Source organism: Coregonus clupeaformis, chromosome 30 (genome assembly GCF_020615455.1).
Source record: "Coregonus clupeaformis isolate EN_2021a chromosome 30, ASM2061545v1, whole genome shotgun sequence".
Lineage (NCBI taxonomy): Eukaryota > Metazoa > Chordata > Actinopteri > Salmoniformes > Salmonidae > Coregonus > Coregonus clupeaformis.
Window position 1 is genome coordinate 15,637,434 of NC_059221.1, and position 26,236 is coordinate 15,663,669.

A 26,236-nucleotide genomic window follows, 5' to 3' on the forward strand; every position below is an offset into this window, starting at 1 on the left:
GTGCAAGAACCACAGAGTCAAGAATAGGTTAAATATACAAATAAAATAAAATCAATTAAAAACAATAGCACATCAACATAAAAACATATAAACATAAAGCTGGAGCCTGAGGACAGTGTGTCCAAAAGCACAACATCACTATTAATCATAAAACACCTCAAGTTATTTGAAATTCTGAGGACAAACAACACACAAACACACAATGCCTCAGTGATTCACAGAAGTATATCACAGATCACAGAACTATATCAGGGTGTCTCATGCAGCACTTTAAGTGGGGTTGCATAGTTTATTTGACTCCTGATACCTGGCATCTTTAGCTTTCACCAGCGCATCAATATCAGGCGTCACATCCTGAGTGGCAGCCAACTTCAGGATGTGATTCAAGTGCTTGTGCGTGAGCCTTGAGCGCAGCTTTGTTTTATTTATGCTCATTACAGAGAACTTGCTCAAAAAGATATGTGGTTCCAAACATGCACAACAGTTTTGCAGCGAGGGCTGTCAAGTTGGGGTAACCTGGCAAGAGATTCTGATAAAATGTGTCCAAGCCAGCTGCGGCAAATTTGCCCTTCAAATCCGAGTCACACTGCAAGTCTATTATTTCAAGTTGGATGCTGACGGGCAGATCAGAGGGATTCACGGTGAATGGCGAACAAAAACTTTGAAGTCTTTCTCCAGTTCACCAAAAATCTGAAAGCGTTGCTCAAACTCCCTTAACAGTCCCGTTATTTTATCTTTGAACCGCTTCATGTCTGCCACATGTTGGGTCGCGCACACATTTTTCAGACAGGGGAAGTGAGCTGCATCACCACCGGCGAGTTGCGTCTCCCACAATGACAGCTTCAACTTGAAAGAACGTATGCTGTCATAATACTGCGTGGCAACTTTGTTGCGCCCTTGCAGCTGTTTGTTCAAGTTATTCAGGTGCTCTGTAACATCCACCATAAATGCAAGGTCCTGCATCCATTCTGCGGAATTAAATTCTAACACTGGTTTGCCCTTTTCTTCCATGAACTGTTCAATTTCTTCTCGTAAATCAAAGAAACGCCTCAGCACAGCACCTCGGCTTAACCATCTTACCTCAGTGTGGTATGGCAGGCCATAGATGTGGTCTTTCTCTCTGAGAAGGCTGTCAAACTGACGGTGATTCAGGCTTCTGGATCGGATGAAATTAACAGTTTGGATGACCACCTTCATGACGTTATCCATCTTTAATGACTTGCAACACAAAGCCTCCTGGTGCAAAATACAGTGAAAAGTCCAGAAATCACGTCCTCCGTTTTTAGATTGCACTTTCTCTCTGAACTTTGTCACAACGCCTTCTTTTTTCCCGATAATTGAGGGCGCACCATCTGTAGCCAGGCTGACAGCGCGGGACCAGTCCACTCCGACCCTGTCCAGCGCGCCAACGAGTGCAGTGAAAATATCAGCTGCTGTCGTTGTATCTGTCATCGGCACCAACTCCACGAACTCCTCGGTGACGGTCAATGTGTCATCAACTCCGCGGATGAAAATGGCCAGTTGTGCAACATCTGTAATGTCCGTACTTTCATCAATTGCAACCGAAAACGCAATAAATGACTTTACTTTTTGCTTCAACTGGCTGTCCAAATCCACTGAAAGATCGGAAATCCTGTCTGCAACTGTGTTTCTTGTCAGGCTGATATTTGCAAAAGCCTGGTGCTTTTCAGGGCACACAATCTCTGCTGCCTTCATCATGCATGTTTTTACAAATTCACCCTCACTAAATGGTTTTGAAGCCACTGCGATTTCATTAGCAATGAGGTAGCTAGCTTTCACTGCAGCATCACTGATGTCTCGGCTGTGAGTAAACACAGACTGCTGTTTCTTCAGACCCACCAACAGTTCATTCACCTTCTCTCTTCTCCGCTGTCCTTGAAAGTTGTCATATTTGTCGGCATGAAGACTCACATAGTGGCGACGAAGGTTATATTCTTTCAGCACTGCAACATGCTGTGAACACACCAAACATACAGCTTTCCCATTCAATTCCGTGAATAAATAGAAGGATGACAATTTTTCTTGGAACACTCTGCACTCTGCGTCCACTTTTATCTTTTTTGACAGAGACATATTGGGGCAATGAGGGTGCCAAAGCACATAATGTTAAAAGTAGAAGCCGTAATAAATATCGCGGGCAAAACAAAGTAGCTCATCCGGACTGGCTGCACTTGCTTGACCTATTTGCTCTGCCCCGGTATAAACAGTTTGCTTGCTTAACACAATTGCTATTGCGCCATCCAGTGGACACAATTGGAACAGCAGTTTCTTTTATTGAAAAATTGCAGCTCATTTTTATACTTTACAAAATCATCTCGCGGGCCAGATTAAACCCGTTTGCGGGCCTGATCCGGCCCACGGGCCGGACGTTTGACACCCCTGCTGTAGACAGTCTCCTAGAGAGAAATATAATATGCAATTGTAACCATTTGACATGCTAACTGTATGTGTATATATGGTATCAAAACCTTTTGATTTAGTGCCTAAATACCACTGAATTAATCAGAGTGCTCCCACTGGACAGTTACTGTACCTCTCTTTTGCCATTATATATTTGCTCCACTGAGGAGGTGTGTCTTGGCGATGTGTCTTGGCGATGTCTTTGACCCCACGCTGCTGGTAGAGTTTTGCCAGTTGGTGCTGTGTACCTTGGCAGTGCCATGGCAGTCGAGAGGTATAGTATATTACAAATGGCAGAGGTTCTAGGGACCTTCTTTCCTGGAATCCACTAGGACAGCTGGAGATGAACGCTGACTCCGCAGTGTCAGGGACTTTCAAAATGGGACCTTTTAATGCTTAATATGCATTATTCTCTCCTTTCATTCCCTGAAGGCATGCTTCTTATTTATTTAAACGTTTTATTGTGTTTTATTAAAACAACTTGGGGATAGCTGGGGAGATAGAGGGGCAGCCAAAGCATGTGTTCTATGATTACAAACGGCTCTTTAGGCAGACCTAAGCACTCAAATAAAATATCACTCAAATAAACATGTCCCTAACCCCCAATTATTTTGATGGAAAACTCTCATTGTATAGTTCATCTATATGGAATGATGAACCACAAATGTTGATTTAAAAAAACAATCTTTATTATTCAGGGCTAAAAAAATTCCAAGTAATACAGTATTAACAATACATCAAAACAAGAAAATAAAAGAGAAGAAGCGATATTAATGTGCAATGAATTCTATAGAAACAGAATATATAAATATATATAATTCAATGATTACTAGAAAATCTTTCTTGTGTATTTTACAGGGCTGGGAAGTTTTCATAATGAGTGTATTAAGAAAGCTAAATCACCTATCAAATTGTTTTCTGGCTCCTGGGTAGGAACCCCCTGTGAGAGAGAAAAGAGAAGGAGAAGACAGGAGGGCTTGTGAGTGCGTCAGATACCCTGTGAGAGAGTTGGCCCAGTTCAATTTCCCTGCCACATATGTCAAACGGTCTTGTTTGCAAAGGCTAGTGTTTAAGTGTGGATCTGCTGAGCTTCTCATCTCCTAGCTGGCTGCTCTACTCTGCTCTACTCTGCTGGGCTGGAAGAACTGATGAAGGTATGTACTGTCTGGGTCTGGGGCATTGCTGCTTTGTGTACATGGCATTTTCTATTTATTTAATATAATAGACTATGATACATTTTAGATTAATTAAGCATTAAGAATGGTAATTGTACTTTTTCATTGATGCTAGTAGAGAATATTACATGTATAACTTTCCATTGTGAATTCAATTGTCAAATTCAATTATTATATTGATTACAGATACTTGTGTAAAAATATTGTTTCAGCTATAGGCTTCCTATAATTTTTTTCACAGTTTAGGCATGACTATGTGTGTTAAAATGGAAAAGTTTCATGATAACATTCTTACTGTACAATTTACATATTAATTAAATATGAATAGTTATATGGATATATTATATTGTCACTATATAAGGTTCTATGTATCGGTATCTACTGTATATTTTTTGCCTAACTACAAACAAACTTCAGTTAAGAATGTAACATTTTTATTCTCTTGATCTCCTCTGTAAACTTGATTCTGACTTATAATCATTCATTAATTCTACATTGATAAGTATGTTCATAGAGTTCAACACTTTGCACAGGAATTAGAAAAACGACTTAATAGACGCTTTCTCCCCAATAATTGTAGCCCTTTTGACTCCTAATATTGTAGCTTATGACATTCTCTTTAAAAATATATATTTATTCAACATGCTTTCCATCCTCTCCCCACTCAACAGAAGTCTACTAGAACCCTGTGCTGTCAGAACCCCATCCAGAGGGTAGAGATGGGTGCTGCTTGTGCTCAGCTCCTCTTCGCTGCCATCTTCTGGTCAATGCCTTACACTGGCGCTGCTGTTGTGCTGTCCGTATCCAAATCCAACCAGACAGACCTTCTCTACCTAACCAGACCTGGCTTCGAGGCAGACCCTGACTCTGACTGGAGTAATCTGAATCTTATCAGCATCAACGTGCCTCGTAGCCGAAAGAGGCGAGCCATCTCCTCCAGAGAAATGAATGCCTTGTTGGATTATCACAACCGTGTCCGCTCCCAGGTCTTCCCTCAAGCTGCCAATATGGAGATCATGGTGAGGCCCCTGCATAAACTGTACCAGGGCAGGAAAACAAGGGACTGATGCATGACTGACTGACACATGCTAAGGCAGGGAATACTAACACTCAATCAAATCTGAAACATAACTTTGGTGTTCTTGCTCTACGCTAGATTTGATATTTTAGAAATATTTTTTTGTTTGTTTAATCATGTATATTTATTGAATAAGTCAAACCTTGCGTAAGTATGAGCACACAAGTAAAACAATGTGGCGAAGAGACGCTAGATAGATAGGACCAGCGGACATCTGTAAAGCCTTCCTCATTTGAGAGGTGTTAAACTGCTGCTCTCTCTCCATGCTTTAGGTGTGGGATGGGAAACTGGCAAAATCCGCAGATTCCTGGGCCTCCCGCTGCATATGGGATCATGGACCCTCACAGACCATGAGATATATGGGCCAAAACCTGTCCATCAACTCTGGCAGGTACTTTTGAACTGTCCCTCTTCTTTCCATGTTAAGAACTGGTTGCTTATGTGAATGTTTGGTTCAACAATGACTGCTATAGGAACACTGTCTTACTGTATATCTGGTCAAATATGAAGTAGGGTGTTATTTTAAGAAACATGAGAGTGAAAATCCGAAATGTCTCTTCCTTCTCCTAGATACCGATCAGTCATTGAGCTGGTGAGGTCCTGGCAGGATGAGAAATACTCCTTCTCTTACCCCAACACATGCAGTGGACCAGTTTGTTCCCACTATACACAGGTGTGTGGCTTAGATATTGCACTAAATGTGAATGTATTGACTGTGGTGTGTTCTATCCATAGTCTTCTATTTACAGAAGATAAGTACTATGCTGGTATAGTTGATATTTTTATTGGTAAGAAATTGGGTGACTGTGTGTGGGAACTTGTCTGCAATTAATCATGTTGACCATGAGAACTACACATTGCATCAACAAATTGATACACTGCATCTTTCTGTTTCAGATGGTATGGGCCAATACCAATAGGATGGGATGTGCCATCAACAAATGCTCAAACATGAACGTGTACGGGAGCTCTTGGAGGACAGCAGTGTTCCTGGTTTGCAACTACTCTATCAAGTAAGTAGTGTACACACGAATCCTTCTCTGTTCATAGCAAGAGCAAGCTGTCTTGTTATAATGAACACAAAAAAGCCAAATCTATAGTATATACCCAATATAGATTAAAATGTTTCTTTTTCATTGTATAAGCTAAATTCATCAGAGCCTTATATTGAAATGAATATTCTTTAATAATGAAAGGAAACAAACAAATAAACAAACAAGATCAGTAGTTAACCATGTTTTATTGTTCTTCCAGAGGGAACTGGGTTGGAGAAGCTCCCTATAAGAGTGGCAAGCCATGCTCTGCCTGTCCATCAAAATATGGAGGTTTGTGTAACAGAAACCAGTGTTCCTCCGCTGGTTCAAAAGCCAAAGCAAAGAAAATAAAAAGATATTAGAAACATATTGCACGTCAGTCACATTTTCCCTGTTTTAATGGAAGACTTTAAATAATTAATTGTTTCTGTTGAATCATTCCATTTATCTCATCAACAAAAAACAACTGCAAGAGAAGATGTGTGAGAAATGAAGAATTTCTAAATTAAAAAACAATAACTGGTTTTGCAAAGTTGGAAATTACAAAAAAATACTAAAAAGTTTCAGTGATTAAATTACAGTACCACTATTTCTGTGTTTATTATTAACAAATGTTTGATGCACCATCCACTGGATGTTTAGGCATCCCCGGTCATGATGATGTCGATTCTCCCCTCTGCATGGAAATAAGCCTAATTATAAGCCTAATGAACTTAAATCTACATAAACTCTTGGGTTGCAAAGCTCCATTTGGGACCAGAACATACAGAACCCAGCTACCTAAAACCAGACAGAAATTATGTTTTATTCATTTGATTATGTCCTTTATTGAAAATGTTGAGAAGATGAGTTCAACGTATTTGTAGGTCTATGCCAATGTGTTTGATAAGTCCACAAACTGTTTGCACTGTTTTTGGTAGATTATTTGGCTCTTGAGTGACATTTTGCGAAACTATTTGTATTGAAAATTAAGCACTTTTATAGTTCACTGTTTTCTATTTGTTAGTTTTTTTAAATTGTATAATACATTTGTTTACTGTAAATTTAGGGACAGATAATGTTGGTTATTTGTTCTGTTGTAGACCAATTATCTTTTATAACATTCACTTATTAGAGCTCATGATTGGTCTGAAAAGGACATCACTGTCAAGCATTCTTTGAATAAAAAAGAAAAGAGTTTAACTCAGCAGTGGGTGTTTTAATAAACCTTACAGTTCCTGGGTGGTTTTTCACCTCTATCTGTCATAAAAGGAGGACTTCAAGAGACAACTACTTTTAATAGATTTTCTTCCGATTTTCTTCGTATGGCCGTTTGTTACTAGCAACAGCCAATCAATCCCATTACTTACTTTTACAGTTGTGAGATGGAAATTCATGTACAGTATATTCAAGTATGCATGACAGCATAGATATTATCTCATTGTGGACACAGTGACAGGCTATATTGTGCATATTCTCTCAAATGGCTCCTGGCCTGCATCTGTGCTTATTTAACTAGGAGGCTAAGGGAGGCTAGGGGATCTGCTCTGCTGTCATGTTTTTCCACCTCATTGAGTCTCCATATTCATCCGGAGAGAGAGTCCATCTCTGCTATAAAACTGGACTAATGAGGCTTTTATGGTCATAATTACAGGGAAATCTGCGCAGTGGACCCTCCGGAACTATACAATTCAATTGGTTCATAGCCATTAACAATGAGAAACTGGGAGGCAAATATAAAGTGATTTGTATCTATTATTTAATGGCCACAATGGTTCATATTAATCCAAATATTCTACCACGTAGTCTGTGTCACAAATGTCAGTTTGATGAATATGCACTGCATGCATCATTCCTCTTTACATGTTCATGCTCATAAAATATTGTTGAGGAGTGAAATTATATGACACATACTCAATCAATAAATATTTCAATGTTTTCAGAGGACATCTGATTCCGTGGGAAAACTCATTTTCAGGACAGCAACATGGGAAACTCCTTTTCAGGACAGCAACCGATCCATACATGCAACCAAAAGTGAAAGTTCCCACAAGGGAAGCAAATGCACTATTTTGAAATAATATCAGTGTGAAGCCTGTACATGTTGTCAACTTGCTGCTATCCACAGGGATATTTGTATCATAATGTATTTGTGCAGTGTTTGTCTGTGCATTGCATAACCTGGACGGATGATTTGTTTTTTCAACCAAGACATTAACTTCATTCACACTCAGCATCTGAGGTGGTGAGGTAACACCCTCTGTACATGCTCCAATCCAGCTTTCTCTTTCATGTCCCTCTCTCCGCCTTCCCCCTTCCTAGGGGGTGGTTGAACAAATGCAGTCTCCCATTCTTCCTAACTTCCTTTACTCAATGCACACTAATAAAATGTTTGGATATTGAATAAAGAAAAAATACATAACTTGTCTACAGACAGTGTTTGAGCTTCTATCATCTAGTTGCTATAGCGACAGCTGCCTGTCATATAGATCTGGTCTCTATACGAGCCTGGTTACTGTTTAACCTCTCCACCCACATTTGCCCAGATTAGGAAAATCAATAAGATAACAGCTAGGAGTACCTACCTACCTACGGCTGGGGCCTTACCTTGCATCAACACCACCTTTCTCACTATAACGCAGGCGGGCGCTAACTTCCATATTTGAAACCCTAGAAATTGAGGAATACAGGAGAAAAAGAAAGATACATTTGAAAGAAACAGGGGGAGGAGATGGTCAATGTAAACTCACAAGTCAGTACAACCATGGAGATTCCATTCACTGATGGTGAGTACACAGTTTCTTTTATCATCTCACGGTTTCGGTGCATATGGTGGAGCTCACACCAGCTGTTGACATTGTTTAAACTGTGGTTTGCAATACTCACTGCAGAGGGTTTCTCTTTTGGCAGGCAGGTCCATTCAATGTAGAAAATATAATCGCCATTTGTGTCTGTGTTTTTGACACGACTGCAATCTAGGAGGTGTGGAGAAGATATGAAGGTTGTTAAAAAGGGCCCCATAATAAGCTGAGACTGACTGATGAGACACCATTCAGACTGATATGAGCCTGGGGAGCTAGAGAGTAGAATGATATGAATAAAGACCCACTATAGGCAGTTGATTGTATTTGATGATTGTTAAAGACTGAGTCAGAGTGAATCAGAATGGAATCATTGCCAGGATAGTAGAAAGGTGTGAAGAAGAGCAGACTGAAACACTGGGCTTTCACCTGAAAAACACATGGGAACCACCTGGGTAAAACTGGAAAAGCATCCAACTACATTAGCAACCTCTGCATGATCCAGTTACACTACAAAGTTGCCAAAACATGCCTTTTCAGGAGTGTACTGTGTAAATGGCTTGGGGTTGGTTTTCATTATGTCATTCACCACACATCGTATGATTTACATATGACTCGGGGAGATGTAAAACTCCCCAACCAAACTGGGTATATTAGTTGCCCTAAGAAGGGCACACAAGAGTAGCATCATTGTTTATTCAAAACTGTTGGGTTCGTTCTGGTTTTATATACTTTTACATTTTCATTTTAGTCATTTAGCAGACGCTCTTATCCAGACTGTATATCTTTATACTATGTTTCTTTGTGCAGACATAAGAATGCTGCAAATCACAATGTTTGATGAGGTCACTCCCCCTAATTTGAAATAGTGCTGACATAATGTCTCTCATGCATCAGGAGATTTATGAATAATGACATTAGCATGTCACAGGCATGACCTGCAGTTATGAGTTCTTTTCCCTGGTGGACATTACCTGGGCTGCACCTTATTCCCTACAGCAGTGTCTTCAGCCTTTTCTTGCCCAGGGACCCCCTCCCAGGCAAACTTGCGACCCAGGGACTCCCATCATGTTGTCTTATCTTCCGGTGAATTATAATGGCAAGGACAAGTAATCAACATTTCAAAATGAATAGATTTGGTAGATCGTTTTTCATTATTTTGACCTCCCCACATTCTAACTGGAAGAAGTGTAAACTCTAAGATCGCCAATTAGCTAGAAAGGTAACTCGAAACTAGGGCTGTGATGATAATGGAATTTGGGGTAATGATGAATTGTCATGCAAATGGTCAGTTTCTGTCATAATTGTGTTATTTATTTTTATGTTTTCAGCTTGTAATGCATCATAATGCATCTTTGAAATACATACCTACTGAATACAATTACGACATACAGTACTTAATTAATAAAACACAGCTTTGGTAACACCAGTCTCAAAAAAAAAATGGTTTTGAACGCTTAGAACTTTTGGAAATGAAGCTTCTCCTCCCAACGGTGCCGTTCTGCTCGTAAAATGATTACTTTACCCACTTCATGTAAAAATGAAAAACTGCTATTGGGTAAACTATATCTACTTGAATATAAAGTTGAATCCCCCCTTCTCCTAAAATGAATGTATTAAGACGATTATGACGACTATTATACAATAATTGTGCCAGCCCTACTACAAATATATTCGCTAATAGCAGCTGTTTAGCTGGTTAAACAATGGTAAGCAATGTGTTGGCAAAAATGTATGTCCAAGTCAGCATCACTTGCCACTACTGGTACTTTTTCAAAGCCTATGTTATTTACTCCAGTGAGTGTAATTAGCTCCAATGAATGTAATTTGATCAATATTAGAAGTTGAGAAATAAAGTTCACATAATTAGAAAGAAGATATTCCCCTCTTTTCTACTGTAGGTATGCAATTCAAAATGTGTTTATTCTGTATATACAGTACCAGTCAAAAGTTTGGACACACCTACTCATTCCAGGGTTTTTCTTTATTTTTACTATTTTTTACATTGCAGAATAATAGTGAAGACATCAAAACTATGTAATAACAAATATGGAATCATATAGTAACCAAAAAAGTGTTCAACAAATCTAAATATATTTTATATTTGAGATTCTTCAAAGTAGCCACCCTTTGCCTTGATGACAGCTTTGCACACTCTTGGCATTATCTCAACCAGCTTCATGAGGTAGTCACCTGGAATGCATTTCAATTAACAGGTGTGCCTTGTTAAAAGTTAATTTGTGGAATTTCTTTCCTTCTTAATGCGTTTGAGGCAATCAGTTGAGTTGTGACAAGGTAGGGGTGGTATACAGAAGAAATCCATATTTGGTAAAATACGAAGTCCATATTATGGCAAGAACAGCTCAAATAAGCAAAGAGAAACGACAGTCCATCATTACTTTAAGACATGAAGGTCAGTCAATCCGGAACATTTCAAGAACTTTGAAAGATTCTTCAAGTGCAGTCGCAAAAACTATCAAGCGCTATGATGAAACTGGCTCTCATGAGGACCGCCACAGGAAAGGAAGACCCAGAGTTACCTCTTCTGCAGAGGATGAGTTCATTAAAGTTAACTGCACCTCAGATTGCAGCCCAAATAAATGCTACACAGAGTTAAAAAAACCAACACACCTCAACATCAACTGTTCAGAGGAAACAGCGTGAATCAGGCCTTCATTGTCAAATTGCTGCAAAGAAACCACTACTAAAGGAACCAAATAGAAGAAGAGTTGCTTGGGCCAAGAAACATGAGCAATGGACATTAGACCGGTGGAAATCTGTCCTTTGGTCTGATGAATCCACATTTTAGATTTTTGGTTCCAACCACTGTGTCTTTGTGAGACGCAGAGTAGGTGAACGGATGATCTTTGCATGTGTGGTTCCCACCGTGAAGCATTGAGGAGGAGGTGTGATGGTGTGGGAGTGCTTTGCTGGTGACACTGTCTGTGATTTATTTAGAATTCAAGGCACACTTAACCAACATGGCTACCACAGCATTCTGGTTTGGGCTTAGTGGGATTATCATTTGTTTTTCAACAGGACAATGACCCAACATACCTCCAGGCTGTGTAAGGGCTATTTTACCAAGAAGGAGAGTGATGGAGTGCTGCATCAGATGACCTGGCCTCCACAATCCCCTGACCTCAACCCAATTGAGATGGTTTAGGATGAGTCGGACCGCAGAGTGAAGGAAAAGCAGCCAACAAGTGCTCAGCATATGTGGGAACTCCTTCAAGACTGTTGGAAAAGCATTCCAGGTGAAGCTGGTTGAGAAAATATCAAGAGTGTGCAAAGCTGTCATCAAGGCAAAGGGTGGCTATTTGAAGAATCTCAAATATAAAATATATTTTGATTTGTTTAACACTTTTTTGGTTACTACATGATTCCGTATGTGTTATTTCATAGTTTTGATGTCTTCACACTATTATTCTACAATGTAGAGAATAGTAAAAATAAAGAAAAACCCTTGAATGAGTAGGTGTGTCCAAACTTTTGACTGGTACTGTATATATACAGTTGAAGTCAGAAGTTTATATACACCTTAGCCAAATACATTTAAACTCAGTTTTTCACAATTCCTGACATTTAATCCTAGTAAAAATTCCCTGTCTTAGGTCAGTTAGGATCACCACTTTATTTTAAGAATGTGAAATGTCAGAATAATAGTAGAGAGAATGATTTATTTCAGCTTTTATTTCTTTCATCACATTCCCAGTGGGTCAGATGTTTACATACACTCAATTAGTATTTGGTAGCATTGCCTTTAAATTGTTTAACTTGGGTCAAACGTTTCGGGTAGCCTTCCACAAGCTTCCCACAATAAGCTGGGTGAATTTTGGCCCATTCCTCCTGACAGAGCTGGTGTAACTGAGCCAGGTTTGTAGGCCTCCTTGCTCGCACAAATTTTTTCAGTTCTGCCCACACATTTTATATAGGACTGAGGTCAGGGCTTTGTGATGGCCACTCCAATACCTTGACTTTGTTGTCCTTAAGCCATTTTGCCACAACTTTGGAAGTATGCTTGGGGTCATTGTCTATTTGGAAGACCCATTTGCGACCAAGCTTTAACTTCCTGACTGATGTCTTGAGATGTTGCATCAATATATCCACATAATTATCCTTCCTCATGATGCCATCTATTTTGTGAAGTGCACCAGTCCCTCCTGCAGCAAAGTACCCCCACAGCATGATGCTGCCACCCCCGTGCTTCACGGTTGGGATGGTGTTGTTCGGCTTGCAAGCCCACCCTTTTTCCTCCAAACATAACAATGGTCATTGTGGCCAAACAGTTCTATTTTTGTTTCATCAGACCATTGGACATTTCTCCAAAAAGTACGATCTTTGTCCCCATGTGCAGTTGAAAACCGTAGTCTGGCTTTTTTATGGCAGTTTTGGAGCAGTGGCTTCTTCCTTGCTGAGCGGCCTTTCAGGTTATGTCGATATAGGACTCGTTTTACTGTGGATATAGATACTTTTGTACCAGTTTCCTCCAACATCTTCACAAGGTCCTTTGCTGTTGTTCTGGGATTGATTTGCATTTTTCGCACCAAAGTACATTCATCTCTAGGAGACAGAACGCGTCTCCTTCCTGAGCGGTATGCCGGCTGCGCGGTCCCATGGTGTTTATACTTGCGTACTATTGTTTGTACAGATGAACGTGGTACCTTCAGGCGTTTGGAAATTGCTCCCAAGGATGAACCAGACTTGTGGAGGTCTACACATTTCTCTCTGAGGTCTTGGCTGATTTCTTTTGATTTTCCCATGATGTCAAGCAAAGAGGCACCGAGTTTGAACGTAGGCCTTGAAATACATCCACAGGTACACCTCCAATTGACTCAAATTATGTCAATTAGCCTATCAGAAGATTCTAAAGCCATGACATCATTTTCTGGAATTTTCCAAGCTGTTTAAAGGCACAGTCAACTTAGTGTATGTAAACTTCTGACCCACTAGAATTGTGATACAGTGAATTATAAGTGAAATAATCTGTCTGTAAACAATTGTTGGAGAAATTACTTGTGTCATGCACAAAGTAGATGTCCTAACCGACTTGCCAAAACGATCATTTGTTAACAAGAAATTTGTGGAGTGGTTGAAAAACAGGTTTTAATGACTCCAACCTAAGTGTATGGAAACTTCCGACTTCAACTGTATGTTTGTCTACATTTTTATAAATGAATTACAAATGAAAAGCTGAAATGTCTTGAGTCAATAAGTATTCAACCCCTTTGTTATGGCAAGCCTAAATATACTGAACAAAAATAGAAACGCAACATGCAAAGTGTTGGTCCCATGTTTCGTGTGCTAGTCCCTCATCAACAGTCATATCAACATTATAAACAGTTATCAACAGCCACATAACAATAACAAACAGCGAAGATGGAGGGTTTTCTTGTCATTTATGATCCCTCCTCTCAAGCCGATCTTACTGCTGCCTGAGGCAACAAGCCACCATACAATGTGTTCAGTGTAAAATTCAAATGTACATTGCCTTCAGAAAGTATTCAGACCCCTTGACTTTTTCCATATTTTGTTACGTTAGTCTTATTCTAAAATTGATTAAATTGTTTTTTTTCCCTCATCAATCTACACACAATACCCCATAATGACACATTTTTGCAAATGTATTAAAAATAAAAACAGAAATACCTGATTTACATAAGTATTCAGACCCTTTGCTATGAGACTCAAAATGTAGCTCAGGTGCATCCTGTTTCCTTTAATCATCATTGAGATGTTTCTACAACTTGATTGGAGTCCACCTGTGGTAAATTCAATTGATTGGACATGATTTGGAAAGGCACACACCTGTCTATATAAGGTCCCACAGTGGACAGTGCACGTCAGAGCAAAAAACTATCCATGAGGTCGAAGGAATTGTCGATAGAGCTTCAAGACAGGATTGTGTTGAGGTACAGCTCTGGGGAAGGGTTCCAAACATTTCCTGCAGCATTGAAGGTCCCCAAGAACACAGTGGCCTCCATCATTCTTAAATGGAAGAAGTTGGGAACCACCAAGACTCTTCCTTGAGTTGGTCGCCCGGCCAAACTGAGCAATCGGGGGAGAAGGGCCTTGGTCAGAGAGGTGACCAAGAACCCGATAGTCAATCTGACAGAGCTCCAGAGTTCTTCTGTGGAGATGGGAGAACCTTCCAGAAGGACAACTATCTCTGCAGTACTCCACCAATCAGGCCTTTATGATAAAGTAGCCAGACGGAAGCCAATCCTCAGTAAAAGGAACATGACAGCCCACTTCGAGTTTGCCAAACGGCACCTAAAGACTCTCAGACCATGAGAAACAAGATTCTCTGGTCTGATGAAACCAAGATTGAACTCTTTGGCCTGAATGCCAAGCGTCCCGTCTGGAGGAAACCTGGCACCATCCCTATAGTGAACCATGGTGGTGGCAGCATCATGCTGTGGGGATGTTTTTCAGTGGCAGGGACTGGGAGACTAGTCAGGATCGAGGGAAAGATTAATGGAGCAAAGTACAGAGAGATCCTTGATGAAAACTTGCTCCAGAGCGCTTAGGACCTCAGACTGGGGCGAAGGTTCACCTTCCAATAGGACGACGACCCTAAGCACACAGCCAAGACAACGCACAAGTGGCTTCGGGACAAGTCTCTGAATGTCCTTGAGTGGCCCAGCCAGAGCCCGGACTTGAACCTGATCGAACATCTCTGGAGAGACCTGAAAATAGCTGTGCAGCGACGCTCCACATCCAACCTGACAGTGCTTGAGAGGATCTGCAGAGAAGAATGGGAGAAACTCCCCAAATACAGGTGTACCAAGCTTGTACCGTCATACCCAAGAAGACTCAAGGCTATAATCGCTGCCAAAGGTGCTTCAACAAAGTACTGAGGAAAGGGTCTGAATACTTATGTAAAATATTTCAGTTTTTAATTTTTTATACATTTGCAAACCTTTCTAAAAACCTGTTTTTGCTTTCTCATTATGGGATATTGTGTGTAGACTGAAAACAATTTAATCAATTTTAGAATAAGGCTGTAACGTAACAAAATGTGGAAAAAGTCAAGGGGTCTGAATACTTTCCGAATGCACTGAATATTTCACTTAGCTTCAGGTCATATATTGAGATTAATTGCTCAACCGTCACAACTTGGACAAACTACTACTGGTGCTCTTATGCTTGCAGAATCAGTTGGCAAATGTAAACACAACAAAAGCCATAGAACAGCCCTTCAGCGAACGGATCTGTTTACCCAAAATACTGAATGACTTTGTGGTGGGCCCTGATTGGCCAAACCAGTCATCTCTCTGCCCTATCAGTGACAGGAATAGAATGAACTAAAGCAACTAAAGTCAACAACAGGCCAACCCTCCCCTTTGCTAACATATAAACAAAGTGAGTGGAATGCAATATAATTCACCTCTCTATTGCTTAGGACTGGGTGCAATCTGCCATTTCTGTATGTTTACTGTCAGTCAGAATAAGGTTTGGCATACAGGCCATACATACAGTATGACCCATAAACACATTGTTGTCTGCTAAGAGGCAGTGCTTGTGAATGCTGATAGTGTCAATCACTTCAGTTTACAGTAGTACACACTGTCATCAATCAAAATAAAAACAAATCTCTCTAACGAGACTGATAGGATGTGAATGCAAGTGAAGAATTTTTGGAAAGAGACACCTTGGGCTCAACCCAGTTCTAAGGTGGAGAGAGTTTTCTAATCTGGGGCAGTAGATGAATGCTTTAGGTCACAGACAGACAAATCCTGTTTCTCTCTATTCATCATCTCTAAACCATCTCATTTGTCATTCTTCAGCTATTTCATGACAGCTCTCTTTGCTTGGATAGGCTACATGCTAGAACTTTTCCTCCTCATATATATGTTTTATTGATCCTTTATTTAACCATAGAAGTCACATTGAGATTGGCATCTCTTTTTCAAGACCTGGGCTCAACTCATATAATGAGTTAACACGGTCTAGATGTTTTTATTTATTTCTGTTTATTTTACCTTTATTTTACAAAATGAGTCTCATTGAGATTAACAATCTCTTTCGCAAGAGAGACCTGGCCAAAATAGCAGCACACAAAGTTGCAGACATATTTACATTTAGATGTGTTTTAGTGTTAAACCCAGGTAAGTAGTGCTCCCCATTAGCAGTGTGCGTTGACGAGGCTATTACACACTCAATACACTTGACACTATGAAGCCCAGTGTTCAAGACTCCAATCAAATCTCATTGTGCCAGGCATTATAGGATTATCCCGGCTGCTACAGCCCCTGGCCCACACACACACACACACACACACACACACACACACACACACACACACACACACACACACACACACACACACACACACACACACACCACACCACACACAAAATCGTATTTTCCCTAAACCTAACCTGTACTCTTACCCTTACCCTAACCCTAACCTTAACCCTAACCCTAACCCTAACCCTAACCCTAACCCTAACCCTAAACCTAACCCTAGCTCCTAACCCTAACCCTAAAACTAACCCTAACCATTAACGTAATTCTAACCAAACCACTAATTCTAACCTTAACCCTAAACCCCCTAGAAATAGCATTTGACCTCGTGGGGACTAACAAAATGTCCCCAGTCGGTCAAATTGTTGTTCGTTTACTATTCTTGTGGTCCCCACAAGAATAGTTAAAGACGTCCACACACACACACACACACACACACACACACACACACACACACACACACACACACACACACACACACACACACACACACACACACACACACACACACACACACACACACACACACACACACACTCTGGGTAAGTGGCTTAGAAAGTTTACGGCCCTACATCCCCACCGGCTACATCCCCCTAGCTCTCCGTCCCTCACACACACACTCCCACACACACTCTTTCACCCTCACTCTGCTCAGGCCGGGCCGGGCCTGGGTGAGCACTGCAGCGTGCTCCCAGTGAAAGGGGAGAGAGAGGCTGATTGGCCTACGGTCTGGTCACTGGGCCTGGTCACTGTCAGGGCTCAGCTATCCACAGTCAGGAGGATGTATGGAGAGAAGCATGGGACACTGCACGGTCACCTCACCACTCCAGGTACAGTCAGGAACACATGTAACAGGGAGGTATTCTGTAGTTCTATAACTGTTGTGCTATAACTGTAGTACCGTAGCACTATGACTTTCAGAATACAACCGTACAACAGATATTGACCATATGACCTGTTACACATACTTTTACATAGCTGATGGATACAGGGAGAGGAATTTCATTAGTGCGTACAGTAGATTAACTCCACCACACAACAAGCAACTTGGTTGTTTGTTTACGTTTCAAACCATGGGACTATATTCCAAGAGCAGTCGAAGTAAAGCGGCGGACGGACTGCTCACAGAACGAAGCTTTGTGTTGTTCATTAGTTGAATTAACACATTCTGATTTTATCATTTGATCTGTGTCTGAAAATGGACACATTATTATAGATCCATACTTATTGATGTGGTGATACCATATTGGTAATGTAAAAGGTACAGTTATACAGTGTATTATTGTTGCTGTGTATCAGTTTACCTTCTATGTTGAGATTATTCATACAAAATTGTGAAAACAGCCGATTAATTAATTTGCTCTGAAAATTGAAAGTCACCCACAAAGTTGTATTTTTGGGCAACTATCACCTACAAAAATCATAGGATACTGCATATTTTGTCCACAAGGTGACACTGCAACCCAGTGATTCTCTTCCCTATTATCAAAATCAAAAAAATCCAATCAAATTTGATTGGTCACATACACATGTTTAGCAGATATTATTGTGGCTGTAGCGAAATGCTTGTATCATACGGGTCAGCCTGTGACATCTACCTCATCATTAGGCCTACATTAGGCCTTCTCATCATTAGGCCTGCTCTTTCAACTCCCAATAGAGTTGAACTGTTCATCAAGCTCAGTCAGTCGAATATAGGTGGAAGGGTGATGAACTGTCATACTGGTGCCAATGAGTTTGTTTGAATATTGAAACTGTCCTATAAGATTATATAGAAGGCAAATAGCAGAGTTTATGAAAGAGGCACCAATGTCCGTTGCTGTCTAGCTTCTGCTGCTACGTATTTGTTTATTTTAAAACAATTCTTGTGACGATTAAGGATATGGTTGAATTCCTTCTCTTATAGTATCTTGTGATTCCTTCCTGATCATGAGGTCAAATGACTATTGATTGGTTGATGACAGAAGAGCCTATTACAGCAGACAGAGATAACTGGTCACGGCAGCAGTGTGCTGACAGATAGGATTGAGCTAGGAGGAGGCAAAATGAATTCTCAGCAAAACAGCAGTTAATGATTAAAGGGCTTTATCAAGACACTGTGATTGATTTACGTGGAGCATCGGGCTAAATGTTTATTGATGCAATTGTTTACTTATTTAGTGTACAGACATGGGGCTACTTGAGTTTTCCTCTCGCATGGTGGAAAAAACCACTAGGGGTGGATGTGTAAGAAAATATTCCAATGGTAGTCTAAGTTTTAGTTTCTGAAGTTTTGCATATAGACGGTAGTCTACATTTTATATGTAAAATCCTTGATTGTTGAAAGTTATCTACAGTGAAGAATATTCCCTCACAAGTTTTATAACTGCAACTGTTATAAATGTTTTCTTTTGTAGAGAATGATTACCTAGTGAAAGTCTAAACCTTACTTTTACAATAATATGAGTCTGTGTATTGTTTAGAGATTTCCAGTGACAAACAAATAGAATTTCTCTGTGGTAAATTGGAGTGTGGGACTGTGAGCAAAGAATAATCTTTCTCAATTCCTAGCTAATTTTAACCTCTATTTGCAAATGTCTTTATTGCCCAATAATTTTGGGGTTATGGGGGCTGAGCAAAATTAGACCCTAGTAGTTTATCATTACCCTAAGAACAAACAGTCATGGGTCAGGACTATGATAACTTTTCAGTTGTTTCAGATAACTATTTTAACAATCTCAGTTGTTTTTCATTTGAAGATGTATGGATTTTCACTTTTTCTTGCTGTAAATTCACAAGGAGGCTTTGAGTACTTCAAGTTTGTGAATTTTATGAGTAATTGAAAGGTCTATCATGTGGATAGCACTAGGCCTACATAGCATTATTTTGATTGTGGCTTCCTCCCCTGTACCTGAATCAATGATAAAGCTCTGGACCAAATTATAGACGTTCAAATCTCTGAAGTCGACTATTGGTGCCACAATCATAACTCTCTGTTGTTCTCTACTCCAACCTGAGGTGGCAGACTAAAAGCAGTCTAAAAATAAAGGCACATTGAAAAGAGTGTAAGTAACATGTTCCTACAGTGTAGGCTCTGAGAGTCTACTACCACTTCAAGTTTTAGCTTCAATGTTGTTCCAGACATTTGCACAAAATTATTTTGAGTCAAAACATTGATTTCACCTCAGCTTATCTGGAAAAATGAACTTTTTCTTTACTGACATCTGTTTTAACAAACAAGACACAAGAGGTATATGTGTTGGTCAGTGCTAGCTAAAACAGAGGGGAGGAGAATCAAGTCAACAATGTTACTTTCACTGGTAAACATAACATTTCAATCAAAACAGCAAATATATGAATCATTTCAACCAATGTCAACATGAAGACATGCAGTCAACAATTTTCCAACAGTACAGACACAGTGATAATCCTACTGGTCAGCCAAAGGGGCTTGTAGTTGCACAAGATGTGTGATTTGCAGATAGTTATCATCTGTTGACATGGTCTTCGCCTGCCATGACACTACTACTACTCACATCATATCTCCTACATCTAACACAAAGACAGACAGAGCAGGCCTAAAATATGCTGCAACAAGCACATTGCCTCCTTGTTCTCACTCTTCTTATCAATATCTACAGCACTGTATCGTACACACATCATAAACACTTACATTTTCCCTGCGCTGAAGCTCTCCTAAAAATAATATGTTCCCATATAGTATATTCCAAATATCATTGACTCTTGGTTTCCCCCCAGTTGTTGCCTCCAGTTATTTGTTTTTTTCCCCCACTAGCTCTTTCCATTGGGATCGAACGTGTGGAATGAAAAAGAGTCATTCAGTGGAAGGTACAAATAGGCAGTGGTTAACAAATGGAGTTTGGTCAGTGGTCGGACTATTCAGATTCCTATTCAGAAGACAGACAGGACTTTGTTCACAAACTGGAGTTTGAAGTTAGTTTCAAAGGGGAGAATCACACTAGTGTTACATCAGGTCTCAGCTGCAGTCAGTCCTTTGACTTTTAGCCCCGGGCTGTTTCGGTGACTGATTATAAGACTGACTTGACAGGACTTCCATACACACGTCATACACAGATGAACATGGTTACTTCATACACTACCGTTCAAAAGTTTGGGGTCACTTAGAAATGTCCTTGTTTTCGAAAGAAATGCAATTTTTTTGTCTATTAAAATAACATCAAATGGATCAGAAATACAGTGTAGACATTGTTAATGTTGTAAATGGCTATTGTAGCTGGAAACGGCTGATTTTTTATGGAATATCTACATAGGCGTACAGAGGCCCATTATCAGCAACCATCAGTCCTGTGTTCCAATGGCACGTTGTGTTTGCTAATCCAAGTTTATCATTTTAAAAGGCTAATTGATCATTAGAAAACCATTTTGCAATTATGTTAGCACAGCTGAAAACTGTTGTGCTGATTAAAGAAGCAACAAAACTGGCCTTCTTGAGACTAGTTGAGTATCTGGAGCATCAGCCATTTACAACATTAACAATGTCTACACTGTATTTCTGATCAATTTGATGTTATTTTAATGGACAAAAAAATTGCTTTTCTTTCAAAAACAAGGACATTTCTAAGTGACCCCAAACTTTTGAACGGTAGTGTATGTGTGTAACGAGGACTGCCTGTGTCAAAAGGGAGCGTGAGGGAACATGTTATGTCATGTTAACCCTTCATAAATATTTTTGAATAACCTTGTTGAATACATTTTTCTGTGTGTTCCACAGAAATAAACTATTTGTCTAGAATACATTTCACTTTGGCCGTTTTATGGACTGCATGTTACTGCTAAAGGTCTAGTCTTCTGACTGTTGTGTTAGGTCTGTGCCCAGTGCAGGTTAAAACAGGTTAAAGTGAACTAGTTAAATCAGCAGGCTTCTCTGATTACTCTGTGATAAGGTACTCAGGAGGCTACTTTGGCTGCTCTATGATAACCCCCTGCTCTGCCCATCCCATCGTTGCTGTTTGTGTGCCGTGGGAATGTACGACATACAGGTTAACAGGAACTATTGTTAAACATACAACCTCATATAATAGCACTCTCCATATTTGAAAAAGCATGACAGATCATATAGTTATACTAAGATGATATATTATCATTGAAGATTATATTTAGCATACTATGACATGGAATCCTGTTAGCATCATGTAAATGATATGGAAGCCATGCAAATAATCAATATTATCCAGAACTCCCACATTTAGTTAAAAATCTCCCATCTGCATAAATGATCATTAGTAAAATACTGAAAGTTACTAAAAACGTAGACCAGTTATGTGAGTTTAAGGTGATGATCCAAAAAGTTGCTATCAGTATCTTTCTAAACCTGAACAGTCTGTCACTGCCCGAGTGTGAATACGAAAGCCTTAACCTTGCAGATTACACTTTATAGAGCAGTATATGACTGTTCTTGGACGAGTTCACAGAAAAGGAAGATGTGAGCTGGCGATAACAAAGACGTTTAATGGCTAAGGAGATAAGATTTGTTCTAAGTGGCTCATTCCCCTCATCCCTTCACACAGATTTCCCTCAAGCTACCTTCTAGGTTCTTCACCATCATTACTGCCGTGGTGACTGAGCAAATATGGGCACTTAGGGGGCGTTCCAACAGAGTCTTTGTATGTGACCCAAATGGCACCCTATTCCCTTGTGCAGTACTTTTGACCAGAGCTCTATGGGCCCTGGTCAAGAGAGTGCACTGTATAGGGAATAGAGTGCTGTTTGGAACTCAGCCGAAGTGCTTCATGATCATTACTGCAGTGGTGCTCAAGCAAACATGAGCAAATATGGGCAATTGAGGGGCGTTCCACTAGAGTCTGTGTCTACCAAATATGTGGAGAAGTAATCAATTGTAATGACCTCTGTTCAGACTTACTTGTATGATATACACCCAAAAGCTCTGGCGAGGCCCTAGATTACTTGCATGTTCTATTTGACCACCTCTTGTCATCCATTGATAAAACAATTTGTGACAGGCTACAAATATTCCTATCTAAAGCTCAAAGAAAAGTGAAGATTCTTTAGTGACATTTTCTTTGTGATTCTAAATCGATATTCATCCATCTGACTGGTTGTACTGTACTCTCTACACTCTCAGGCGGATCACGGTGACCGACTTAACCACAGGAATGTTATGACTCGGAAGGAGAGATTTTATTTGTTGAATCCTATATATGCTCTGGGTGGGTGATTATCAACTTCACCAGCCTGCGTTTTACTGCTCTGAGGTCTAGGTGAACCCAAGATCATTGACCTATCGCTTTGTACTGGCACCTTCCCTTCTTCAAATACAACACTTCTGTTTGCCATGTCACATTTACTTACACAGTGGGGCCACCTTATTTGCGTATTCTGCAACATTTATTTTTTTCTAAAATCAGTTGCTTTATATAAGTGTTGACTGTATTAGACCTTTAAAGATGATGTCATCTTATGAACTTATAATAGTAATACTTTAGAGTATTATAATACTTTTCTCGCAGCGCATTCTGTTCTCAAATTCTTGTTAAGCCACTTTCATTTGGTAAATCCTGCTGAAAGCTTTATAGTAGGTAGCTTAGTGGTTAAGAGCGATGTGCCAGTAACCGAAAGGTCGCTGGTTCTAATCCCCGAGCCGACGAGGTGAAAAATCTGCCGATGTGCCCTTGAGCAAGGCACTTAACCATAATTGCTCTGGATAAGAGTGTCTGCTAAATGACTAAAATGTAAATGTAGTACAGTGCTTGCTTTCCTGGAGTCCCCAAAATGAACCTGTATGGCTTGAGACTCATATCCCAATCCCAATGTGTTCCTAAAAACATACCTCCTACCAAATTAAAACACATTTTTGTTGGGTTCCAAGCTCCAACAGTGCAGTAGTATTTAACAATACACAACAATACACATGATTCTAAAAAGTAAAATAATGGAATTTAGAAATATATAAGTATTAGGAGTCCGGAGTATAATATATCTACAGTGAGGGAAAAAAGTATTTGATCCCCTGCTAATTTTGTACGTTTGCCCACTGACAAAACCCAGCGCCGTCCGGGTTTGGCCGGTGTAGGCCGTCATTGTAAATAAGAATTTGTTCTTAACTGACTTCCCTAATTAAATAAAGGTAAAAAGAAAAGAAAAAAAATTGTAATGATAAAATGATCAGTCTATAATTTTAATGGTAGGTTTATTTGAACAGTGAGAGACAGAATAACAACAAAGAAATCCAGAAAAACGCATGTCAAAAATGTTATAAATTGATTTGCATTTTAATGAGGGAAATAAGTATTTGACCCCTCTGCAAAACATGACTTAGTACTTGGTGGCAAAACCCTTGTTGGCAATCACAGAGGTCAGACGTTTCCTGTAGTTGGCCACCAGGTTTGCACACATCTCAGGAGGGATTTTGTCCCACTCCTCTTTGCAGATCTTCTCCAAGTCATTAAGGTTTCGAGGCTGACGTTTGGCAACTCAAACCTTCAGCTCCCTCCACAGATTTTCTATGGGATTAAGGTCTGGAGACTGGCTAGGCCACTCCAGGACCTTAATGTGCTTCTTCTTGAGCCACTCCTTTGTTGCCTTGGCCGTGTGTTTTGGGTCATTGTCATGTTGTAATACCCATCCACGACCCATTTTCAATGCCCTGGCTGAAGGAAGGAGGTTCTCACCCAAGATTCAGTCCTTCACAGCGTAGTGTGTTACCAATTGTTTTCTTGGTGACTGTGGTCCCAGCTGCCTTGAGATCATTGACAAGATCCTCCTGTGTAGTTCTGGGCTGATTCCTCACCATTATCATGTTCATTGCAACTCCACGAGGTGAGATCTTGCATGGAGCCCCAGGCCGAGGGAGATTGACAGTTATTTTGTGTTTCTTCCATTTGCGAATAATCACACCAACTGTTGTCACCTTCTCACCAAGCTGCTTGGCGATGGTCTTGTAGCCCATTCCAGCCTTGTGTAGGTCTATAATCTTGTCCCTGACATCCTTGGAGAGCTCTTTGGTCTTGGCCATGGTGGAGAGTTTGGAATCTGATTGATTGATTGCTTCTGTGGACAGGTGTCTTTTATACAGGTAACAAACTGAGATTAGGAGCACTCCCTTTAAGAGTGTGCTCCTAATCTCAGCTCGTTACCTGTATAAAAGACACCTGGGAGCCAGAAATCTTTCTGATTGAGAGAGGGTCAAATACTTATTTCCCTCATTAAAATGCAAATCAATTTATAACATTTTTGACACTGAGTTTTTCTGGATTTTTTTGTTGTTATTCTGTCTCTCAATGTTCAAATAAACCTACCATTAAAATTATAGACTGATCATTTCTTTGTCAGTGGGCAAACGTACAAAATCAGCACTGTATGTGTATACACTACCAGTCAAAAGTTTGGACACATCTACTCATTCAAGGGTTTTTCTTTATTTTACTATTTTTTACATTGTAGAATAATAGTGAAGACATCAAAACTATGAAATAACACATATGGAATCATGTAGTAATCAAAAAAGTGTTAAACAAATCGAAATATATTTTATATTTGATATTCTTCAAATAGTCACCCTTTGCCTTGATGACAGCTTTGCACACTCTCTCAACCACCTTCATGGGGTAGTCACCTCGAATGCATTTCAATTAACAGATGTGCCCTCTTAAAAGTTAATTTGTGGAATTTATTTCCTTCTTAATGTGTTTGAGCCAATCAGTTGTGTTGTGACAAGGTAGGGGGGGTTTACAGAAGATAGCCCTATTTGGTAAAAGATCAAGTCCATATTATGGCAAGAACAGCTCAAATAAGCAAAGAGAAACGACAGTCCATCATTACTTTAAGACATGAAGGTCAGTCAATACGGAAAATGTCAAGAACTTTGAAAGTTTCTTCAAGTGCAGTCGCAAAAACCATCAAGCGCTATGATGAAACTGGCTCTCATGAGGACCGCCACAGGAATGGAAGACCCAGAGTTACCTCTGCTGCAGAGGATAAGTTCATTAGAGATACCAGCCTCAGAAATTGCAGCCCAAATAAATGCTTCACAGAGTTCAAGTAACAGACACATCTCAACATCAACTGTTCAGAGGCCTTCATGGTCGAATTTCTGCAAAGAAACCACTACTAAAGGACACCAATAATAATAAGAGACTTGCTTGGGCCAAAAAACATGAGCAATGGACATTAGACCGGTGAAAATATGTCCTTTGTTCTGGAGTCCAAATTGAAGATTTTTGGTTCCAACCGCCGTGTCTTTGTGAGATGCGGTGTGGGTGAATGGATGATCTCCGCATGTGTATTTCCCACTGTAAAGCATGGAGGAGGAGGTGTTATGGTGTGGGGGTGCTTTGCTGGTGACACTGTCTGTGATTTATTTAGAATTCAAGGCATACTTAACCAGCATGGCTACCACAGCATTCTGCAGCGATATGCCATCCCATCTGGTTTGGGCTTAGTGGGACTATCATTTTGTTTTTCAACAGGACAATGACCCAACACACCTCCAGGCTGTGTAAGGACTATTTTACCAAGAAG

At 40.0% G+C, this 26,236-nt stretch overlaps 1 protein-coding gene and 1 long non-coding RNA gene across 3 annotated transcripts; one reads left to right on the forward strand and one right to left on the reverse strand.

Moving 5' to 3' along the window:
- The first annotated feature begins 3,131 nt into the window (after window positions 1-3,131).
- LOC121545793 (peptidase inhibitor R3HDML-like) lies at window positions 3,132-6,075 on the forward strand. 2 transcript variants are annotated; one of them, XM_041856629.1, is made up of 5 exons: window positions 3,132-3,575; window positions 4,268-4,615; window positions 4,947-5,065; window positions 5,245-5,347; window positions 5,572-6,075. In XM_041856629.1, exons 1-5 carry the CDS (start codon window positions 3,570-3,572, stop codon window positions 5,689-5,691), a joined length of 696 nt encoding a protein of 231 aa, XP_041712563.1. In that variant the 5' UTR covers window positions 3,132-3,569; the 3' UTR covers window positions 5,692-6,075. The 2 variants fall into 2 exon arrangements, with proteins under 2 accessions (XP_041712563.1, XP_041712562.1); XM_041856628.1 differs by having other exon boundaries at window positions 5,245-5,658.
- On the reverse strand, window positions 5,898-20,651 carry LOC121545795. The gene is made up of 4 exons (XR_005996297.2): window positions 20,391-20,651; window positions 8,574-8,662; window positions 8,295-8,357; window positions 5,898-6,029 (listed from the first exon to the last, which is right to left on the reverse strand). It is a non-coding gene; the product is annotated as an uncharacterized LOC121545795 (long non-coding RNA).
- Between the last annotated feature and the right edge of the window lie 5,585 nt (window positions 20,652-26,236).